We start from the raw sequence: 21,880 nt of genomic DNA, 5'->3' as shown, positions 1-21,880 counted from the left end.
TGAGCATCAGTCCAGACTTCACTTTGTTCTGTTGACTAAGGAGCTGCGTTCTCAGCATGTAAAAACGTATTGAGACCGTTTGGCTGATGACTTCTGCTCACATACTACACTTTTATAATCAATTATAAATCACTGTAAGAGCAGTAGTAGTACTAGGTTATTAGCCATTGTAACTTACATTGTAACTTAATATATAAAATGTGTGTCTGTCATCAGATCACATTGAACCAGAGCCCTCTAACCTGATCCTGGGTGTGAGCATCAGAAACCTGGTGAAAATCTACAGGAAGGGAGCCAAACTGGCTGTTAATCACCTCAACCTGAAGTTCTACGAGGGGCAGATCACTTCTTTCCTCGGCCACAACGGAGCCGGCAAAACCACCACCATGTAAGGAGCAGACCCGACGATTGAAAGACTGCATTTTGTCATTATATGTATGAGGGCAGTTTAGAGTTTTATTTTTACAAGGATTGATGCAGAATCAATCACTATGGTTGAGTAAAACCTCAGGGTATGGAGCCAAAGAGCCAGCTGTTTATTTGTGTTTGAGCGATATTAGACCGAAGCACGATAAAAAAAGAAGCAAAAAGAGAGGAAAAGGGTAAAACACTTAAACCTTTCGCTCTGGTACCAGCTGACAAAATGCAATCTACATACAGTCTCTCCATGTATAATTGATATAATGCATTTGCAAGTATTATATGTCTTAATTATGTGTGAAATTGCTGTTACTGTATCGTACTCACAGTCTTGATGTTGACCTTTTGTCAGTTAATTTAGAAGACCCTAGACATTTAGGAAAAGTCTGTAAAAGGTATGAGATCTAATTTAAAGTGGAAGGTGTGCGTAAACAAAGTATTTATTTTAATGTGTCTGATGTTTGTCAGATCTGTCCTAACTGGCCTGTTCCCACCCACCTCGGGCACTGTGTACATCAAGGGGATGGACATCCGCCATGACATGGACATCATCCGGAGGACGCTGGGAGTTTGTCCACAACACAATGTCCTGTTTGACATGTAAGGCTTGTCTTTCCAACGCAAAACACTGGTAACAAGCTGTCATTGCATATTGTTTCTGGCTTACTCTGGTTAGGTTTGATGATTATAGAAATTCATCTTGTAGATTTCATACCACAAGCTTCTTTTGAGTCTTTTTTGTGGTTTTTATTATTAGTGATTGATGATTTCATGAAATGAGTCACATTACTATTAAATAAATGATGGATCTGAAAAACACTAGATTACAGTATCTGGTAGGTCTGGCTTTCACCAGAAAATACCCACATGTTGTTAGGAGCAGATTGTTTTTAAACAGATTTTCATATCTTCACTCTTTATGTCTCTGTCTCTCAGACTGACAGTGGAGGAGCATGTGTGGTTTTATGGGTGTCTGAAGGGTTTATCTGAAGCAGAAGTGAAAGCTGAGATGGACACTCTGCTGGACGACGTCGGCCTGCTGCACAAACGACATGAACAGACCAAAAACCTCTCTGGTAAACTTGCTAGTTTAACTTCTGTATAAAAACATGACCTGACCCTCACTTTCATCAATTTGTAGAACCACTGTACATTTTTAGTGGAGGGGTGTGTCAGCTTTGTCCTGAAAAATAAATATTTTTCTGTTCCAAAATGAAAACCCTCGCTCTGTCTCTCTGTCAGGTGGCATGCAGAGGAAGCTGTCTGTGGCGATAGCGTTTGTTGGAGGCTCTAAGGTGGTTGTTCTGGATGAACCTACAGCCGGGGTTGATCCTTACTCCCGCAGAGGGATCTGGGATCTGCTGCTCAAATACCGCAAAGGTGCAGGACAAGGGGTGCTGTGGAGCTGTGGATCTTATTGTTTTTTCTGAGTGGGGGGATGAGAGGAAACTACATTTTAAAGGGCCACAAGCCAAAAAGATACTGCTGTAAATGGAAAGGCATGTCAGCTTGAACTGCCAAACCAACAATGCTGTTTTAGGGTGACAACCATGTAGCTTTATTTGTCTTTACTTGAATTGAAATATTACATAATTACACAAGAGTGTGCTTAAGAAAGGGCTGAAAAAATAGTATATAGTTCCCCTGATCCAGTCTTTCTATTGTAACATTGCTGTAAAACCTGGGTATACTTTTCTTTTAAGAAATGCTAGCTGTTATCTAGAGACTGGTAGGAAAGAACCCCATCTAGACCTATCCAAGACCTACACGAGACCTACAAAATATACAGATGACAAGTAAAAGAGATAGTCAATATGCGACCGTGCTGTCTTTCTCCATCAGACCGGACCATCATCCTGTCCACCCACTACATGGACGAGGCGGAGCTACTAGCTGACCGGATCGCCATCATCTCCCAGGGGAAGCTGTGCTGCTGTGGCTCACCGCTCTTCCTGAAATCCCACCTTGGATCTGGCTACTACCTCACTGTGGTGAAGAGGGAGGGACTAGACACAAGCACTCCTAGCAGCACCAGTATCTGCACCAGTACCAGCATCAGCACCAACAAGCTGCCTCCTCTCAAGGTCTGTTTTTTTTTTTTTTTTTCCTGAACTTTAATTTTCCAGGAAAAGTCAAATGTGCATGCTTGTTATTTTTCAGCAATGCTTTGCTTCATATTCACACTGTTACACGCACCAACCAACACCCACCAAATGACAAATTATGATGGAAAAACAATAGTTGAGTGTTGATCTACATCTTCAAGTTCAGAAACTTAGATGGGGTTCCAACAGTGCAGGAGTGAAACAAAGACCAAGAGCTTTTAAAAGTAAAGAAATTCTAAGTAAAATGACACACATATGAAAAAAGGTTGAAAACCTGTCCCCCTTGGTAAACAGTTAGCCGCTGACATTTAGGCTTCATTTGTAGTTCATGTCACACCATCATGTGTGTCCCTGTAGCCTCCTCTGTAAATGTAAAATAACTCATCTTTGTGTTTCAGGACAGCGAGTCATCCATGAGTGAAGACACCGGACTGGGAAGTGAGGAGAGCAGCTCATGTGAGTGTTTAACTGCTGTATGGCCTCTACAGTAAGCTGAGGTGGTTCAATGTTAGTAAAGTGCAGTTTGGTGCATTTGCAGTTTCTGCAACCACCAGTTTATTGTTGATGATTAAATAAGAAAGAACCATAGGACACTCAGGCTAAAGGTCTTATTCACAGTACGATCTCTCTCCTTATCACGGCAGACCTGGCGGCGTTGCTCTCCCTGGCACAGCACCACATCCCGGGTGCAAGGCTGGTGGAGGAATCAAGGCGTGAGGCGGTGATCAACCTGCCGCAGGCAGCTGCCAAGGACAGCAGCCTGGGGGTCTTCCTGTACGAACTGGATCACAGGCTGACCGAGCTGGGCATCAGCAGCTATGGCCTTTCAGACAGCACACTAGAGGAGGTGAGACATTTTACAATTGTTTTTGATGGATAAATAAATAAGTCACTTGATCCACATGCCAGAAACCTTCAAAGCCCATAAGTATGGAAGCTAATGCTTAATTTCACACAAATTTAAAAATATTGAAAAAATATAAAATTACTGTAAAAAAAAAAATATATATATATATGAAACTGAGTCATAGGTACTTTCAGATGACTGTAATGGCATATGCAGCCAGCTAAACACACTTAAACACAACTTGTTAGGTTTTCACGATCTAAGGAACCCAAAAGCAAGACACAGCGAGAGGGAGAACTGGAGTGTTAGTTCAGACAGTCTTTATTTAAAGAACTACAAAAGATCACTGGTAGACGAATGCTCCTCCAGAGCGGGCGAGGCAGGTGTAGTCTGCTGGAGTCAATGGGAGAACTTTCTGATGCGGCCCATGGGGGGGACCGGCAGGGCTCAGAGGCGGAGGCGGTGAAGAGAGTATTTCTGGAGATGGCTAAGAGTATTGTAAAAAATGTATTAGAAGAGTAACAAGGAAACTAGATTAACTATATAAACAAATATAGACTAGATGTTAATTTAATTACATTGTACCTCGTGGCAGGAAGAAACAAACTGTCATCAGTGAAAGATTAACATTAAATATGTAGGAAGCACAACACAGTAATTAATCTAATAAACATGCACATAGAGTCCACAAGAGTAAAAGTAAAAATACACAACAGTTAGCCCAACAGTAAATTAATAGTTGCTTATGTTGTATTAGCAACACATTAGCCTCAGACAGTTAGTAATAGTATCTAGCTTGGTAAGAAGTACATTGGCCACACAAAAAAAACTAAATTAACAAATCAACAGTCATAAAACAGCTATAATTAAAAGAGTACCGTCATCCAACAAGGGCATTTGGGGAGTAGATTAAAAATGCTTATCAATATTTTTGTCACACAGCTGACAAAATGGTGGATGTTACAATGTCAGTTAAACTGCTATAGAACTGTGTCAGTTGTGGTTGCTACTAGCAACAGAATGTTCAACTGAAAACAACTGCCCCATATTCACATGACGGCCATTTTCCTCTGACGTCACGCTCAGGGTGGGAAGCTCAAAAGCTGTTATCAGAAGAGCCTCAGAAATGTTCTGGTTAAGTCAGTAACATTAGGTGACATTATGCTCACTGGAACACATATTTCTGTGTAATGTTCATACGGATTACATCCAACACATAAGTGTGTTCCAAGCACTTTAGCAGTGAGTGTTTTGTGTGGCATGAAGAGGCAGCAACACAGTTAACGTTACATTGCAAACTTGATTACATCCAGTGCATTTTACTTCCAGGCTTAACTGGAAGATGTGCGTTGATATTTCAGAATTAATTTACGCCTTTCCTATCGTATCGTGTAACACTATCAAACTGAAATGTTAGCTAGGAAGTGGTTGAATGCTAACGTTAGCTGTTGTCTAATGATAGCTAATGGGTTATCAAATATGTTGTTTTACCTTGAAATATGGCCCGATGTCCCTCCGGATTTTCACTATCCATTGTCTTTTCATTTGCTGATCAATCGGGTAGTGATGAAATGATCGATTTGTCGATTTGTCTGATTCCCTGCGTTTATACGGCTTGCAACCTGGAACACAGCAGTGCGACATTATCCTTTTGATAACAGCATTTGAGCTTCCCACCCTGAGCGTGATGTCAGAGGAAAATGGCCACCGTGTGAATATGGTGGATAAAGGTCCAACTTAAACTTCACATTACAGCTCGCAACAATGCAGCCTGTGTGGCCCCGAAAAAACACTTTCATACTAACCTTACCTGGTTTTATGTGTGTTAAGAGTGTATGTGTGCATAACCGAATCACCATATCACATTAGTGAGGCATTAATCGTCCCACCAGCGTGATCTACAGAAGCTCAACCAGGTCTTATCAGGAGTGCTGGATATTTGTGGAGCAGCCATGGTCTTAATGGGTTTAATGTTAGCATGAGATTAGCTGTCCTGATAGAAGACATATGGAGCCAGATAGGTTTACTCAGTATGAATGAGCCACTCACTCTTTGCTCCTCTGACCTCTGAGTAAAGATACTGGATGCTTTTTTACTGCCACCTGCTGTCTACAGCTTTAGCTGTCAGGGCCTGAAAACAATTTCCAGGGTTGAAATGAATGCCTCAGCTGCATTAGGTGAGAGTTTTCATTAAAAATTCATCCATCTTGGGCTGAAACAGAGAAGAGTATCGTGTTTATTTTCGTCTGCATCTTTGCATGGAAGGTGCTATACAAATAAAGTTATTATTATTATGTGTCCATTGAGACCTTGTAGTCGTTAGAACAAACATTCTCCACCTACAGGAAGTGAACTGTTCACCTTGTTGTGTTTGTAAGGAGGAGTTTAATCTTTTACCATGACCTTTCTGTTCATTTCCAGATTTTTTTGCGAGTGGCAGAGGAAACCGGTGTGGATGCTGAGCCAGAGTGGCAGGCTGAATCTCCCCACAGGCAGCAGCCATCAGCTGAGAGACAAAATGCTGAAGAACCAGAGACCGGTATGCACACTCACACTCACAGACACATAGATTTGTGTACATACCACAGTGTTTCCATGTACAGTCAGTCTGCTGTTTCGTCTCCAACTGTGACTGTTTGTTTTCATAATGCTGCCAGGAAGGAAAAGGCTTCGTAAGCAAGGTACCTTCAGATCATCCCTCACTGAAATTAGATAAAATGCTTTTATTTTTCCCCCAGATTAGGTACACAGCATTTATCTTCACTCTCTACCTTTTAACTGTTTGAGTTGACAAATAAGAGGGCTTTAACTGATTATGGGTAACTGAATTTGCTTATTTTCAATACCTTTAAATTTTACATGCACTCATTGTTTCTCCCAAGAATTTTATGTTAAAGGCTCTGAAAAAGCATTAAGACCATACTAAACTCCCCACTAAGACCAAACGGACGAAGATTTTAAGTTTTAGTAGCTGTTTAAGCCAGATTGAAACACTACACACCACACCAGTCAGTAGAAGCTACATGACTGCCTTTAGATTATTAAATAGAAACACAACAATACAATGTGTTAGTCAGTTATTCATGTCATGTCATTAGTCACGTCATGTTTCTACTCCCGTTTTCTGTGGCTCTGATCTGACGAGTTTCCATCGTATCAAAGGTGGACAGCACTGACAGGAGTCTGTATTTTATCAGCCCAATATATTAGTGTAAGCTCTTACCCTGTTTTTTTCCTGCTTGCAGAACCTCAGGAGACAGACCTGCTGAGTGGAGATGGCCGAGGCGGGATCCCCATGACCGGCTGGTGGCTGACCTGGCAGCAGTTGAGGGCTCTCTTCATCAAACGCTGGCTTTATGCTCGAAGGAGCCGCAGGGGCTTCTTCGCTCAGGTGATGATAAACATCAGCAGCAGCTGTAGTAATTATTGAGAATGAGACATTCTCTATGTAAGTTGGTCTTGAGTGTTTCATTCAGGTTGATTTGTGCTTTAGATTGTCCTGCCTGCTGTGTTCGTGTTGATCGCTCTGCTCTTCAGCCTTATTGTGCCTCCGTTTGGGAAGTATCCCGCCCTGCAGCTGCAGCCCTGGATGTACGGAGAACAGTACACCTTCTTCAGGTAGGCCTGCACCCAAATATTCACCACTATGTTAGTCAGCACAGAAAAGGCTTTTAATCAGTTTCTTCTGCCGTGAATTAGTTTTGTCTACTCCGTCACAGGTAACTAGCTACAAACATAAGGTTTAATTCTGTGAAATAACTCTTCGTTTCCTTCACTTGATGCCTTGTAATTGTTATTTTGACAAGCTTCCTCACCTCTGGTTTAATATTTGCAGCAATGACGCACCTGGGAACCCAGTCATGGAGAACCTGCTGGAAGCTCTGCTGGACCAGCCAGGTTTTGGTACCAAGTGCATGGAGAAAGAGGAAGAAGACAACAGCACGTAAGACAACCCCCGTAATTACAATAATTTGTCTCAGCAACATCAGAAGGAACTGAAAGGAACAGTAATGTAGGTAGTGAGACACGTACTGGTTCTGAGACATCAGGATCTTAAACATAGTGCAAAGAAAGAACAAAAAAACATAATATAGATGGCAAAAATTCACATAACTTTTATACAAATGGGAGATAAAGCAGTCTGTTTAGTGATTTAAAAATGTGCATTCTGAAACATTACAAAAACATTCATTATACTTTCATTATATAGGGATTACTGTTTAGGGTAAAAGTAAAAAATTATGAACCTCTTCCTGTGATCTTCACAAAGTGTAGTCTTTTGATTGGGGGTATTAAGTAATCTATGACCTCTACTGGCACTCAATAGAAATTGCAACATCAGTTAAGCTTTATTTCTGCAAACACAAATTTCTGGCTTTGGGGGAATCTGTATACCTTTTTAAAGTTTTGTAGTAGTTTAATACACTTTATTTTTAATACCACACATTCAGGCAATATTTCAATGCTTAAACCACAAACTTTTACTCCACGTTCACTCCCTGTTCTCCCTGCAGGAGTCCTCAGTGTGAAGGCAGGGGTGGGCTATTCATGCGGCCACAGGTCTCCTACTCCACCTGGCAAATGTTCAGCAGAGGCAACTGGAGCAGAGACAGACCGTCTCCTGAATGTCAGTGTAGCACAGAGGACATCCGCCGGATGCTTCCCGACTGCCCGCGGGGTGCCGGTGGACTGCCACCTCCACAGGTCAGTGAGGTGTCAGGTCAGGACTGACTTATTTGCAGAATGCAGTGTTGAATGATCTGACTTCTGGATCAGGGATTTCAGACTGGACTGAAAATATCACCAGTGCACTTTCACATGTTAAAATGAAATTACATGGATCTCTGTTCATTTAAAATGGAGCGAAGTAAAAGCACATATAAAAGGACAGAGAGAAGTGATATTTAAGTTAATTGGAAATTAATCTAAAGCCAAAACTGCTAATATTTTCTGGAACCTTGTAACATTTTCATTAAATGTTTGCTTGTGCACAGCATCATATGGTGAAATATACCATAGCATGTGTCTATATCTGGCTCTTGAGATTTTTTTTATTTGTTATCTTTTAGATTAAGAGGCCGACTGGAGACGTCCTCCAAAATCTGACAAGTTATAACATCTCTGATTACCTGGTGAAAACATACTCTCAGATCCTCAAGAAAAGGTACTTCATTAAACAAAATACCACAACATGCGTTACTCTTTGGTATTCCATTTAATTGTGTTACTTTAATTCACTAGTTTAGGTTTTTGGTTTTGATGTTGATTACTGAGGACAAATGCAAGAGTCTAAAATACATTACCATTGCTTTCCCTTCCTGTGGTGTTTGGAAGTTGAGCTTTAAAAAATTGCAGTCTCCATCTTTGATGTCAGTGATCAAGACCCAATTTTATTTGATAAAATGTATATATTATTTATTTTTTGTTTCCTAATTAACAAAATGCCTCAGAATAATCATACATGCCTTTATTCCATTTATCAGTGCCTCTGATTGCATTGATTTACCTTTTTTATATCTTTATTATAGCATACATACCATATGACTTTCAACCTTATTGCCAGTTTTGTATTGAAGCTGCTAATAGCTGTTTTACTTTTAGGGGGGTGACATGCAGTATCTCTGCACTTCATAAAAAGCATTCAGACCAGCATGTGATACTCAAATTGTCCCTGAAACCAGTCTGATTTAAGAGATATAAGAATGGAAATATATTACATGTTTCTAAAAAAAACAAAAAAAAAAAAATGGATGTCATTTTTGAGTGAATGCCAACATCATATCAAAAGGCAGATAGCTGTAGTTAAAGGGACAGCTCACCCCTCTTGCCTGCCATGCCATTTATCCATCTAGATTGTTTTGGTGTGAGCAGTTTAATGTAGAAAGAAAATATTTCCTACATAAAACTGCTCACAACAAGGTCTGTGGATTATCTTGAGTAACCGGGTCATGATTTCTGGAAAGAGACATTGCATTATATTCCAAAAATGCAGACATCTCTACGGCCGTGATCTCCAAAACCCGGCAACTCACACCAAAACAATCTAGATGGATAAATAGCACTACAGGTACGAGGAAAAATATGTATTTTGGGGGTGAACTGTCCCTTTAATGAACAAAAAATGTTAATATTAACAAAATTGTTAATATTAACAAAATTGTGTTAATATTCCTCACACATTCACTCTTTTCCCTCTGTGTCATTAACAGCCTAAAAACCAAGAAGTGGGTGAATGAATTCAGGTAAGCTGCTGGTATAAAACATCATTTTGATAGCAAAATATCTGCAGTACTTATAGCCATAGTATCTGCAGTTTGAGGCTTGTAAATTATTTAAACTTTACTCTTCTGAAGGACAAGGTCATACATTGTAGATTTCCAAAAATTATTAAAAGTTTCATTTCTGTGTTGCAGATACGGAGGCTTCTCCCTCGGGGGCAGCGCCACCCAGACTTTATCTCAAGTCCACCATGTCCAAGACTCGATCGTGGCAATCAGAACTCGTTATCAAGTTCCACAGGTATAAATGAGGTTTCAGGTGTGTTTAACTGAAACTGCTATTTTCCTGAATGTTCTTAATGTTTTCTGATGTTCTTTGATTCATCACAGAACAGTTCACTGGATCATCTGCTTAACAGACTGCCGGATTTTCTAGGAGGACTAAACAGTCAAAACAATGTCAAGGTAAATGTGTGTCTGTTTATCTGTCTTCTCTCTTCATTTTCTGCAGTCTGTCTTTAAAGGTAAAACACTTATTAACCCATATTCACATATTACAAGTGATGTGTTTTGTGTGTCCGGCTCCATATAGCTGTTTGCTGTATGTTTATTTTTTCTGTCAACAACTTGCGAAACAAAAACAACTGGACTGTGTGTCCAGATGTTTTCCTGCAGCTACAATCGAGTTTTATAGTGAAAAATGTTTCTCTCTTTGCTGTACTCAGGTGTGGTACAATAACAAAGGATGGCATGCCATGGTGTCATTTGTCAACGTGATGAACAACGGCCTGCTGAGAGCGAGTCTGCCACCAGGTCCAGAGAGGAGAAAACACGGCATCACTGCATACAACCACCCGCTAAACCTCACCAAGGAACAACTCACCGAAATGGCCATGTTAGTTCACTGCTGTGGAGTTTTTAGATTGATGATGGTATATGTGGTTTCTTGTGCTTGTTATATTACCCCATCTGTTTCTAGAGGCAAATTCAGTTTAGTCAGGACACTTTAGGTCTGATGGATTACTATCTCAAGGAAGTTTAAAGTCTCTGCTTGGATTTTGATGTTACAAGGCTGCAATAAAAAGTAAACTTTTATACCAACATGAATGGAAACCAGTGGCTGCCTGGAAGGTAGAAAAAAGAATACGGTATTATTGTACAACATAATGATGTGCTTTGAGCAGTAATGTAAAGCTTACATGTAGTAAATGGACTGAAATGTTCAAAAACATTTTTGTCAGGAACTGTTGCTTTACACATTTTACAGAAACGACCTTGAACAAGTTACACAGAAAAGGAAAATATGTTAATTGAATATCAGGAATAAAAAAGAGGACAAAGTGTGAGTTGTAAAATACATAGGTCCACAGTGTATGTTTTGTGTATGTTAATATGTGTTTGTACCTCATCTGTACCTGACTTGTGTTTTCCCTGCTTCCTCTTTCAGGATGACCACATCAGTGGATGTTCTTGTCTCCATCTGCGTGATCTTTGCCATGTCCTTTGTGCCAGCCAGCTTTGTCCTTTTTCTGATTGAGGAGCGAGTCAGCAAAGCCAAACACCTTCAGTTTGTCAGCGGGGTCAAACCAATCCTCTACTGGCTGGCCAACTTCACCTGGGACATGGTCAGTACACTGTCAGCCACACTTGTCCCACACTTGTTATATTGTGAGGTTTTCACAATGTGACAACGATCTCATATAGAAAAAAATATCCGCTCACTCTGCAAATATGTTAAGTAATTTGTGATCATATTTGGTGGGATTTTTTCATCAGAGGAAATTAGGTAAATTTTCTAGTGTTGCAGCAGAGGAGAGGCCCATACTTGAACTGGAAAAGATTCATTCTGTCAGTGATGTTGTAATTCCTCCAGTTTGCCAGTTGAGGTTGACAAAAGCCACAGATTACGACAAAACACAACATGACCTTTCCACCTACATTATATTCAGATCCTATCTTTACTGTCAAAATAGTAGTTCTGGAAATGTAATTTAATATTACCTAATGTACTTTAAGATAATCTTAATAAAAGTCCAACTAATAATTGACACACGTGCGGCTGAGTTGGTTTTCTATTATGAATTAAACATTTTATTGCTTGTCATGAGGACCAAAGCTAAGGCTGTGTTCGGACAGACAACAGCACTGCATGAAAAGACACATTCCACTCATTCATTTCAATGATGCCACTGTATTGCTGCCGTGGAAGTGCCAACACAGAAGGCTCCAGCAAAAATGTTTAACCTGACTGAACTTTTGCTGCAACGCAATGCAACATCATCTTGCCCCCACCAGTGCACCCCCCTTGCATTTTCTTCTGAATGCCTGGTAACTGAAGAAGCTTAACAATAAGGAAGCAATGCTGTGGTCAACTTAAAAACTTAACCTAAACTGTACACTTTTCTGTGTTTGTCTTCAAGTGGAGCACTGTAATGCCTTTCACGTATGGATGGTTTTTCTAGCACACATAAAAGAAAGTCTTCCTATTTTTCTAAAGTTTTGTGTTGTCATCTCTTCAGTTGAACTACACCGTCCCAGCCACCATGGTGGTACTGATCTTCATCGGTTTCCAGCAGCAGTCGTACGTCTCAGAGACCAACCTACCTGCTCTCGTCCTGCTGCTCCTGCTCTATGGGTACGTTCAGGCAGACTCCACGGACTTCTGTCCATGCTGTTACACATCTAAAATCATCAAATCTGACCAGACTGACTCATGTCTGTCCCCGTGCTCAAGGATAAACAGTTTGTTGTTGTTGTTTTTTGTTTTGTTTTTTTGATCTGTGTGTCTCACTATTTTAAGTTAATTGTCTCATTCATTCACCAAAGATAATTCTTACCAGTATGTTGCACTTAACTGGGATAAATTTCACAGCCCGGGAACATCCTGTGTACTTGAGAGATCATGAGCTTGAATCTTGATTTTTACCTTTCTTCCTTCATTCATCTTTTTACATTACTACAAAGCCAAACTAAATGTGATACAGGATGATTTCTTTTATGGGATTGAATAAACCCCCAAGCCAAAAATAAAAAGTTTAACTGGTTTCCATATTTTCATGTTACACAATTTTCTTGTCTCTCTGTAAACAAAGTCTCTATTGTCCCAGTTGGATCATGGTCTGTACCAGAAGTAATGTATTTGTCTTTACTCATTGAATAACCTAATCATCCTTTTCAGATGGTCCATCACCCCTCTGATGTACCCAGCATCCTTTGTGTTCACCGTCCCCAGCACCGCCTATGTCGTTCTGACCTCCATCAACCTCTTCATCGGAATCAATGGCAGCATCGCCACCTTCGTCCTGGAGCTGTTTGTTGACGAGGTACAAACAGCACCAGTCTGCACAGGCAGCAGAAAGAAGTCATTATTTATTGGCTACATAATAATAAGACAAAAGGGCCAGATATGCATAAGCATTAAACTATACAGCAGCTATACAGTTATACATAACACCAACGCCACGTTCATCAGTGAGCGCTTGAATTCAATCACATCGAGCTCTTAACCCAATTTTACAAATGTATTGTGGAAGGGAGGTAGGAAAGCCTGAAGTCTTGATATATTGAGCAGTGATCGCTGAGTTATTCTGTGCAATGCAACAAAAAGATACTTTTATTTAGTGCTCTTTTAACTAGTCAACAATTTCTGGGGGATTTTATTTTATTTTTTTCAGCATCTGAACGAGGTGAACAAGATCCTGAAGAAGGTGTTTCTCATCTTCCCTCATTTCTGCCTGGGACGTGGACTCATCGACATGGCCAAAAACCAGGCCATGGCAGACGCCTTCCAGAGACTGGGTACCTACATATCGGCCTCTAAATACTGTAGATATCTACCATCCAAAAATCTGTTCAGTAGTTCAAAAACCAAAACTATTCTACCCCAAGAAACCGTAAACTTCTCTGCTTTTGTGGTGATTGTGCACTGCAGTTTGAATATATAATATACAGTAAATTTTATATTGTGTTGTTAGAAGAGGGAGAGTTTCGTTACCAACCTATGGCGCATTACTGCATGCATACCTAAACACTTGAACTGCATGTTAGACTGCAACAAACACACAGGACTGAAGATATATAAAGATATATGTATGTAAAGAGTGTATTTGCGTGTGGTTCTTCCTCCTCCAGGCACAAAGCAGACTCTGGACCCTCTTCAGTGGGACTTTGTGGGGAAGAACCTGTTTGCAATGGCAGCCGAAGGTGTTATCTTCTTCATCTTCACCATACTGCTGCAGTACAAGTTCTTCATTCGCTTCAGGTATGTTTAAAACAACTCTCTCAATGGACAGAAGACCCTCTCTGCATTTTCTGTTTTTCATCCCAGCACTTCTCTACCCTACATCAGATGATGATTATGATCAGTCTTTGAACATAAGTATTGTCTATGCAGTAGCTGTGACCTTTGACTTTGTTAGTTATGGTTCCTCCTTCCTTCAATGGATGGTTGTGCTGAGTTTAAGCTTACAGTACTGTTGCACTTGCTGTAAGAAAGACTATAATGAAATAATTTTACATGTGTTGTAGTTAGTGGGATTGAAATGTTTTAATAAAATGCAAACAGAGCTTTTGGCTGGAATCGAGTTGCAGCATCTGTACCACAATGATTGTGAAGCAGGACATTTCTAAAAGCGGATAAGATAAATAAATATGTGAAACCAATTAATGGCTTCTGTGTAGAAACATGCGACAGCGATAGCGATAGCTTTCTTGTATCTCTCCGTTCAGGCCGTGGTGGGTCAAGCCTGAGATGCCTCCTCTTGGTCCAGAGGATGAGGACATCGCCAGGGAGAGGGAGAGAGTCATAAGTGGCAAAGCCCAATCAGACATCCTCACCATGATAGACCTGAGCAAGGTACAACCAGCATACAAGCCTAAAAAGTAAAACTGTTGTATGCGCTTGTGGCTGAATGGCATCAAATCTCTGAATTCAGTCGAGCTTTGATGGACAAAATAACCCATACAAAACATTCAAACTACTTATTTGAGTATTTTTGTCAGAATTAGTCTGCCATCATTTTTTTTATCGGAACTGAAAACTAATGAGTAAATTGTCACAGCATCTTTTTGCACCCGCACATACTGTACACTCAGCGTGTTCAGTCACAGTGATGAGCACAGTCCTTGATAAACCTCTCATACTGATCCTACACTGACAGACTTGCTATGACTGCATCATTGTGTACTTCGTTGTTTTGCAGGTTTATAAAGCGGGCAGGAAGCCGGCGGTGGATCGTCTCTGCCTCGGGATTCCCCGTGGCGAGGTGAGAGATATACACACTGAACAGCAGCACTCATTACATCATAGTACAATGAAAACAGACATACATTGTCTGACTTTTGTCCGAATCAGCACTGTTCGTCAGCCATGTATATCTGCTGTAGATAGTCATCAGAAATCATTGCTGATCATCAGTTTCATTGATGAATCAGTTTTCTCCCAAAAAGAGGCATTTTTATAAATATCCTAGCGATTATTTTATCACTGCTGCTGAAACTACTACTTCTGCTACTAGTGTTAGTATTGCTTCTACAGCTGTTGCGGCTCCTGCTGCTACTACTATTACTGTAACCGTTTATTAATACTTCCACAACTGGTGCTGCTGTTTCTAAAAAATACTGCTGCTGCTGCTGCTGCTACTGCTAATATTGCTCCTGCTAGGCTACTTCTGCTACAGCTGCTTCTGCAGCTACAACCACAGCTATTACTGATACTACTACAGTAGTTTCTGCTGCTGCTATTGTAGCGTGAAACATCTATACATTATATATTATTATATATATTTATTTATATTTTAGCTACGTTTTGACTAAATAACTTCATGTAGTCTCAAGGGAATGTTTCCTGCTGCTGACTACAGCTGCTGCATGTATAAATATATTTGTAACTAGATGTTGTTGTGTATGTGTCCTCCAGTGTTTTGGCCTGCTGGGGGTGAACGGAGCAGGGAAGACCTCTACCTTTCGTATGCTGACCGGAGACACAGCCATCACCTATGGAGCGGCTTTCCTTAATCACTACAGGTACAAACCTTCACCACCACCCAGTTGCTTTTACAAAGGCCTTGTTCCACTAAGATATCATGTCATGACACATGTGTCCCTTTTGAGATTTTTGGGTGAGAATCTATCCTGGATATAAGAGGACAGGAATGTGGACGTGAAGCTGAATTAACCCACATTAAAAGTTATGTAAAATGTGCTTCTTTTTTTTTCTTTATGAGCACATTAAAGACATTACAAACATCATGTTTTCAGTAACAACTTACTGAATTTGCATACGGTATTGGGTTATTTGGTAGTTAAATATCACCAAGATACCTTAAATTTGAAATAAGCTAAAAGAGCAGTAGTTGTAGTCATAACTGTAGTAGTAGTAGTAGTAGTAGTAGTAGTAGTTGAACATTAGTAACAGAAAGCGTACCAGTTTTAGAGGTAGTGTTAGAAGCAGCAGTAGAAGTACCAGTAATTGTAGTAGTTGCAGTAATGGCAGAAGCAGTAGTACTTGTGGTAGCACTAGTAGAAGGAGCACTAGTTTTAGCAGTAGTTCAATAACAGCAATAGTATTAGTATTGGTAGTTGTGTAAAACTGTGTGTTTCTGTTATTCTCAGTGTGATGACAGAGATGGAGCGAGTCCACCAGCTGATGGGTTACTGTCCACAGTTTGACGCCATCAGCGACTTGCTGACGGGTCGGGAACATCTGGAGCTGTTCGCCCGCCTGCGGGGAGTGCCAGAGGAGTCTGTCGCCAAGGTAACGTAAAGGAGCAGTTCACCTCAAAACTGAAATTAAGTTTTGACAATGAGTCATGTGATATCTGAATTTTCTCAGACAAGGTGATAAAAATGAATGTGGAGTGACAGGTATATTTAGCTGCACTGTGCAGGATTATAAAGTAATGTACCTTCTTTGCTATCCTGTAGGTGGCGCAGTGGGGGGTGAAGAAGCTGGGACTGACCCAGTACGCTGAGCGGGAGGCTGGAGGCTACAGCGGAGGTAACAAGAGAAAACTCTCCACTGCCATCTCCCTCATCGGGGCTCCGCCTGTTATATTCCTGGTGAGAATCGATACTGATTTTTAGAATTCAGTAACATTTACTGTCACCTCATACAACATTTTCCTCCACCGCAGAAAACAATGATTAGTATTAATATCACCTGTTAAATTCTGTTTGGATAAACATGGGGGAAATGCCTAACATTTTAAACATTAAAAACACATGCATATCTCTACATATTGCACATAACAAGCTTGCATCAAAAGCGTACATGCACAGCAAAGACACTGCATATAAAACTTGACATCACCCATTCTCAATTTCATTTTTGGTGCCACTACAGTAATATCTAGTAATATCAGTATATCATATTCTTGCTTAAAGAGTGTTCAGTAATGTTGCTAAAATGTATTAGTATTTTGACTTACATATTTGTTTCCTTTTATGCTTCCTTGATTCCTTTAATTCCGGTTAGGATGAGCCCACCACTGGCATGGACCCAAAAGCCAAAAGGTTTCTGTGGAACTGCATCCTCAGTGTCACCAAAGAGGGAAGAGCTGTAGTTCTCACCTCCCACAGGTAGGAGGAGATGTACACTAAATGATTTTTATATATACTGTATATGGCTTTAATAGCCAAGACACACTAGCAAGATGACCAGCAATGTCCTGTCAGCTAAGAGTTTCCTTATAGTGCATATGTTAATGGGTTTTATCTTGTGTTTGTATGGTCAGTATGGAGGAATGTGAGGCTCTCTGCACCAGAATGGCCATCATGGTCAACGGCAGATTCCAGTGTCTCGGATCTGTACAACACCTGAAGAACAGGTGAACACAATTTACTATCTTTCCTGATTTTTGCATATTCTGTCTAACCTCAACAATACAAGTTAAACTTGACACAAACACAACACTAAATTAAAGTCAATGAATGAATGTGGGAGATTTCTGCCCACACTACCAAACTTGACCCCTCTTCGGTTGTATCCGTTACAAAATTAACGCTGGGCTTTTTAGGGGCATTGAACCCAAAGTGTGCTTCCTGATTTGATTTGAAGTTTATTGTCCCCAGGGAGGTGATCTGTGAAGGACCCTCTGTGTGCTGATATTTCTGGGGAGTTTACTGTCACACTAAAGCAGCTGATTGAGTCACTTGATGAGGTTTACAGTCATGAGTCAAGGTCTGAAAAGTGCTGAATTAGGGAATTTACCAAAGAGAGTATACAAGGATGCGTGCACTGTTTATCTCCACAGAGTTTGGCTCAATTTACACATCATCAAGTCGTCATTAATGCCATTGAAATTATATTAATTAATACACAGAATGACGGCTCATCTGGATCCCCAGTTCAAAACCAAACAGTCTCTCATCTTTATTAGTGTCTATGCTCACGATTTATAAGCTCAACCGAGTAAAAGTCATATATAATATTAAATAGTAGATATAAGATTATTTAGAGTTTGGCAATATGATAATAAATACTGTAAGACAATAGAAATTTTTCAACTGTCAGAGATTTTTCCTTTTCTTACCATTTATATCATATTATCTATCACTTTAATAAGAAGGAGCAGGACTGTTTGATGGTAATATTGGATTTATATATGATTAACTGGTATTTAATTAGCTGGATGTGTCAGAAACAGACATTTCTGTCTGGTAATTTTATCCATAAACATTTCTCAATTGGTTTTCCAGAAAATATATTATATCATTATACATACATACACAGATATCGCAATATAAAATGACAGTATACTGTGATATAGGATTTTTTTTTTTCTGCTTGCCCATACCCTAAAACATATTGAGACGGTGCAATTATTCAGCGAAATGGCCCATTGCTCATTTGTTGTGAAATATAGTCATCACTACCATGTGAATATAATAATTAGAGGATCCCTGAGGAGAAATTAAGTTCGTCAACATGCGGAAATAACCTGTGTCCTTTTTCTTGATACTCGTTGTCGTACTTGTAAGTCGTATACAGTGACTTTATAATTTAAATAAATAAAATCACTACAAGGAGAATTTAAGCTGTAGAGTTTTTGATTTCATACTGTATATTACACAAACATTTGGTTCAAACACTAAACTGGTGGAATAGTCCTATGTAAGCTGCACACAGTAGACTGCATGTATTACTCTACAATGCTTCTCAGGAACAACACATATCATGAGGCTGACTGGCCAATGCAGTCAGACAATTTAAAAGTAATAGCACCAACATTAATGGGTTTCACTATGCAGCTGCATGATGTATGGTTGTGGATATCTATCACTATCCAGATTATCTATATCTAAATTTCCCTTGGGATCAATAAAGTATCTATCTATCTATCAATATAATCGTGATCTATTGTTTCTTTCCGTCTTTCACCTTTCAGGTTTGGGGATGGCTACACCATCATCCTCCGTCTGGTGGACACTAAATCCAACCCAGACTCGTGCCCCATCAGCACCTATATGAAGAGCTCTTTTCCCAGCGTCGAGCTGAAGGAGCGCCACCAGAACGTGCTGCAGTTCCAGCTGCCCTCACACGCCTGCTGCCTCGCTCGTGTCTTCGATGTGCTGGCCAACAACTATGAGGAGTTGGGCATCATGGACTTCTCTGTTTCACAAACCACCCTGGACCAGGTGAGGATGATGATGCAGCTGGGATGAAAGCGCTCAAACCTCATATTTCTGCAAAAGGGTGGTGTAATGGTCCTGATCCAGGATCTTCTGTAAATAGAACTAAGTAGAGCTCTGCATCCCAAATATTCTTTATTGAGGCAATGTATCCATCGCTCAGGGGATGCCGTTTCCCATGAGAATTATTATGATCATTATTATTATTATTGTTATCATTATTATTATTATTATTATTATTATTATTATTATTATTATTATTATGCTGTAATGAGGGAATATAAAGAAAACTAGTCTCAACTCTTGAACAATCTTTGAGTTGTAGTTTGAGACTAATCATCACTTGAGACTTGAGCTTAGTTAACCTGAAAAAGCTACCAGCCACCTTTTAATGCTATCTCCATGCTTCTGCTAGATATATTAGTTAGCATCAATGATAAGATGTGTTAAGAACAAGAATGTTATGGATAGCAGACCAGGCTAATATAAATGATTTAAAGAATTAATTAATGTGACACAAAAGCTGGTTCATTGTTCTAGGTGTTTGTGAACTTTGCCAAAGAGCAGACTGATGACGATGATCTCACAGATGTGGTCATCAGCAACAGAACAGTGAAGACCAACCTGACTGCGCTGTCCTCCAGGATTAACCCTCCCACCATCCGACCACAGCCACCAATCACACCCCCTCAGCCAAGCAAGACTCCACAGCAGCATGGGAAATCATCTGGCAGCAAACCGAAAGAGGGTCAATCAAAAAAGGCAAAAGCTGGCAAGGTCAAATCTAAAGAAGGCAAAGCTAACGGAGAAAAAAGCAGCAGTACAGCAATGACCAGAATACCTCAGCCAGAGGAGACGCATCAGAGAGGCAGCAGTGGATCAAACAGCAGTAACAGTGGAGTTCAGGGAGAATCCAGTAAATCCAGTGAGTCCAAACACAGAGCAGAGAGCTCCAGTAAAAATCCTTCTGCACTCTTTATGGTCGACAGCAACACACAGGACAGCACACTGTGAAGTGGACTGACACAAGCAGAGGATGCCTGGTTGAAAGGACCAACTTCCAAACAGTCAAAAGCTTTTTATTACTTACTGTATGTTTATTTGAATATTGCTCAATGTTGGCAGCAACCTCAATATGCAACATGAAACATTGGACAGTGAAAAAGATGGACTTTGAAAGTGTTAAGAAAGAACCAAAAGTTACTGCTTCCTAATACGGCTTTGGTGCCTTGTTCACCTTGTTAACATATCTGTAGCTTTACACCCTTTATTTGAGTTCATAAATCTTACACTGTGTCTTCTCTTTCTGTATCAATCTCATCACTCCAAAGTTATGGTTTATTTATCCTGAAAGAATATTATGCAAAGCTTGATGTACAAACAAGGGGTGGCGTTCCTCAGGGCTCAATCATTGGACCTCTCCCAATCTCATCTTTATTTTGCAGAAAGCACTTTAAAAAAGAAAATGCTGCAAACACTCAAACAGTAGCTGGAGTACTTGTGTTGCATGTAATTATTAAGATGATTTTATATATCAGAAAGCATTTTAGGGGTTATTTCAGAACATTATACAGTATCTCTCATGTGGAGAATAAGATGTTAAATGCCTCCTAAATGTTTAATGGTTAACTTTACAAGTGTTATTGTTTTGTAAATCAATAATTTATTTGTCTTTTATCTGTCTTTTTTTTTTATTTTGTGTGATATGTCATTGTCAACAGTGTCACTGTCCAAACAGAGGGTATTACATATGATGAGGAAAAACAATCTTTACTTCTGCCTGGTATTTACTGTCACTTTCGTTATGTAATAATTAAGTCATGTTTTTCATCTTATGGAGGAATCTGACATCCAGGCTTCCTGCACAGCTCTTGAAAGGTCTGGAAAATGTATTTAATTATCACAAGATATTATTTAAAAAAAAAAAAACGAATACATAAAACTATTGAAAAAGTTTTCAAGTCCAGACACACAGGTGTGACTCTACACTGTTTTAGCTGCAAAGTCTTGTTACAAAACTTATACGTAACAATTCACACTCAGTCAAAAGAATTATAATAGATCAAACAATCAAAGAAGTAGTAGTAGCGTTCAGTCTGAGCTGTAAACACCAGACACAACAACTTTGCCTTTGGTCAAAAGTTTCTTTTAATAAACTGTTCTTCTTTCTGTCTTTTTTTTTTTCTATAAAAAAAAATTACACAGCTGACTGAATGTCTAAAGCAGGTTGTTACTGCACTGTAATGCAGTGTTACATATTCAAAAGATTGTTACAATAGTAACTACAGGCATGAGACAAAATTAAGTACCAGAATGGTTTTATTCCAAAATGTAAACTGTTACATTAAAATATTATGTTTAAAAAGGTTAAATGTATTGAAAAAGCTGAAATGATGCAAAACCTAAACATTAAGTAGGATTAAAATGTCTCATTTTGGAATGTCTGTACTACTGAATGTACTTTTATTATGCTTGAAAAGTTCTACTTGAACATTAATTTATCTGTGCATCTACTGTAAGATTTTCATTATATACTGAAAATACGCTAGCATAGATTAAAAAACGGGTATATGTCTGTTGTGAATGTTTTGTCATGAAGGAAAATAAAACTATATTGTTTCCTGTAACATTTTTAAAAAATAAAAATACTGTGCTGAATG

General features: G+C 39.5%; 1 protein-coding gene across 4 annotated transcripts in view; it reads left to right on the top strand.

Moving 5' to 3' along the window:
• abca7 (ATP-binding cassette, sub-family A (ABC1), member 7) overlaps positions 1-21,878 on the top strand; it is a 35,418-nt gene extending 13,540 nt beyond the window's left edge. For 3 of the 4 annotated variants that reach the window (XM_044200534.1, XM_044200535.1, XM_044200537.1), the window contains 32 exons: positions 217-388; positions 889-1,020; positions 1,357-1,496; positions 1,663-1,800; positions 2,263-2,504; positions 2,924-2,981; positions 3,170-3,372; positions 5,794-5,911; positions 6,030-6,053; positions 6,618-6,763; positions 6,866-6,990; positions 7,208-7,315; positions 7,887-8,076; positions 8,442-8,536; positions 9,582-9,614; positions 9,786-9,891; positions 9,981-10,055; positions 10,316-10,485; positions 11,038-11,215; positions 12,110-12,225; positions 12,769-12,913; positions 13,265-13,388; positions 13,722-13,851; positions 14,319-14,445; positions 14,792-14,854; positions 15,508-15,614; positions 16,203-16,344; positions 16,515-16,649; positions 17,065-17,168; positions 17,324-17,416; positions 18,977-19,226; positions 19,761-21,878. In XM_044200534.1, coding sequence (XP_044056469.1) covers positions 217-388; positions 889-1,020; positions 1,357-1,496; positions 1,663-1,800; positions 2,263-2,504; positions 2,924-2,981; positions 3,170-3,372; positions 5,794-5,911; positions 6,030-6,053; positions 6,618-6,763; positions 6,866-6,990; positions 7,208-7,315; positions 7,887-8,076; positions 8,442-8,536; positions 9,582-9,614; positions 9,786-9,891; positions 9,981-10,055; positions 10,316-10,485; positions 11,038-11,215; positions 12,110-12,225; positions 12,769-12,913; positions 13,265-13,388; positions 13,722-13,851; positions 14,319-14,445; positions 14,792-14,854; positions 15,508-15,614; positions 16,203-16,344; positions 16,515-16,649; positions 17,065-17,168; positions 17,324-17,416; positions 18,977-19,226; positions 19,761-20,234 — 4,463 coding nt within the window. In that variant the 3' untranslated portion in view covers positions 20,235-21,878. The remainder of the gene's footprint in view (positions 1-216; positions 389-888; positions 1,021-1,356; positions 1,497-1,662; positions 1,801-2,262; positions 2,505-2,923; positions 2,982-3,169; positions 3,373-5,793; positions 5,912-6,029; positions 6,054-6,617; positions 6,764-6,865; positions 6,991-7,207; positions 7,316-7,886; positions 8,077-8,441; positions 8,537-9,581; positions 9,615-9,785; positions 9,892-9,980; positions 10,056-10,315; positions 10,486-11,037; positions 11,216-12,109; positions 12,226-12,768; positions 12,914-13,264; positions 13,389-13,721; positions 13,852-14,318; positions 14,446-14,791; positions 14,855-15,507; positions 15,615-16,202; positions 16,345-16,514; positions 16,650-17,064; positions 17,169-17,323; positions 17,417-18,976; positions 19,227-19,760) is intronic. The other variant, XM_044200536.1, reaches the window with a different exon arrangement.
• The last annotated feature ends 2 nt before the right edge of the window (positions 21,879-21,880 follow it).

The sequence above is a fragment of the Siniperca chuatsi genome, linkage group LG6 (genome assembly GCF_020085105.1).
Source record: "Siniperca chuatsi isolate FFG_IHB_CAS linkage group LG6, ASM2008510v1, whole genome shotgun sequence".
Taxonomy (NCBI): Eukaryota; Metazoa; Chordata; class Actinopteri; order Centrarchiformes; family Sinipercidae; genus Siniperca; species Siniperca chuatsi.
The sequence above is the reverse complement of the archived record's forward strand: the minus strand, read 5'-3'. Positions and strand labels throughout refer to the sequence as shown.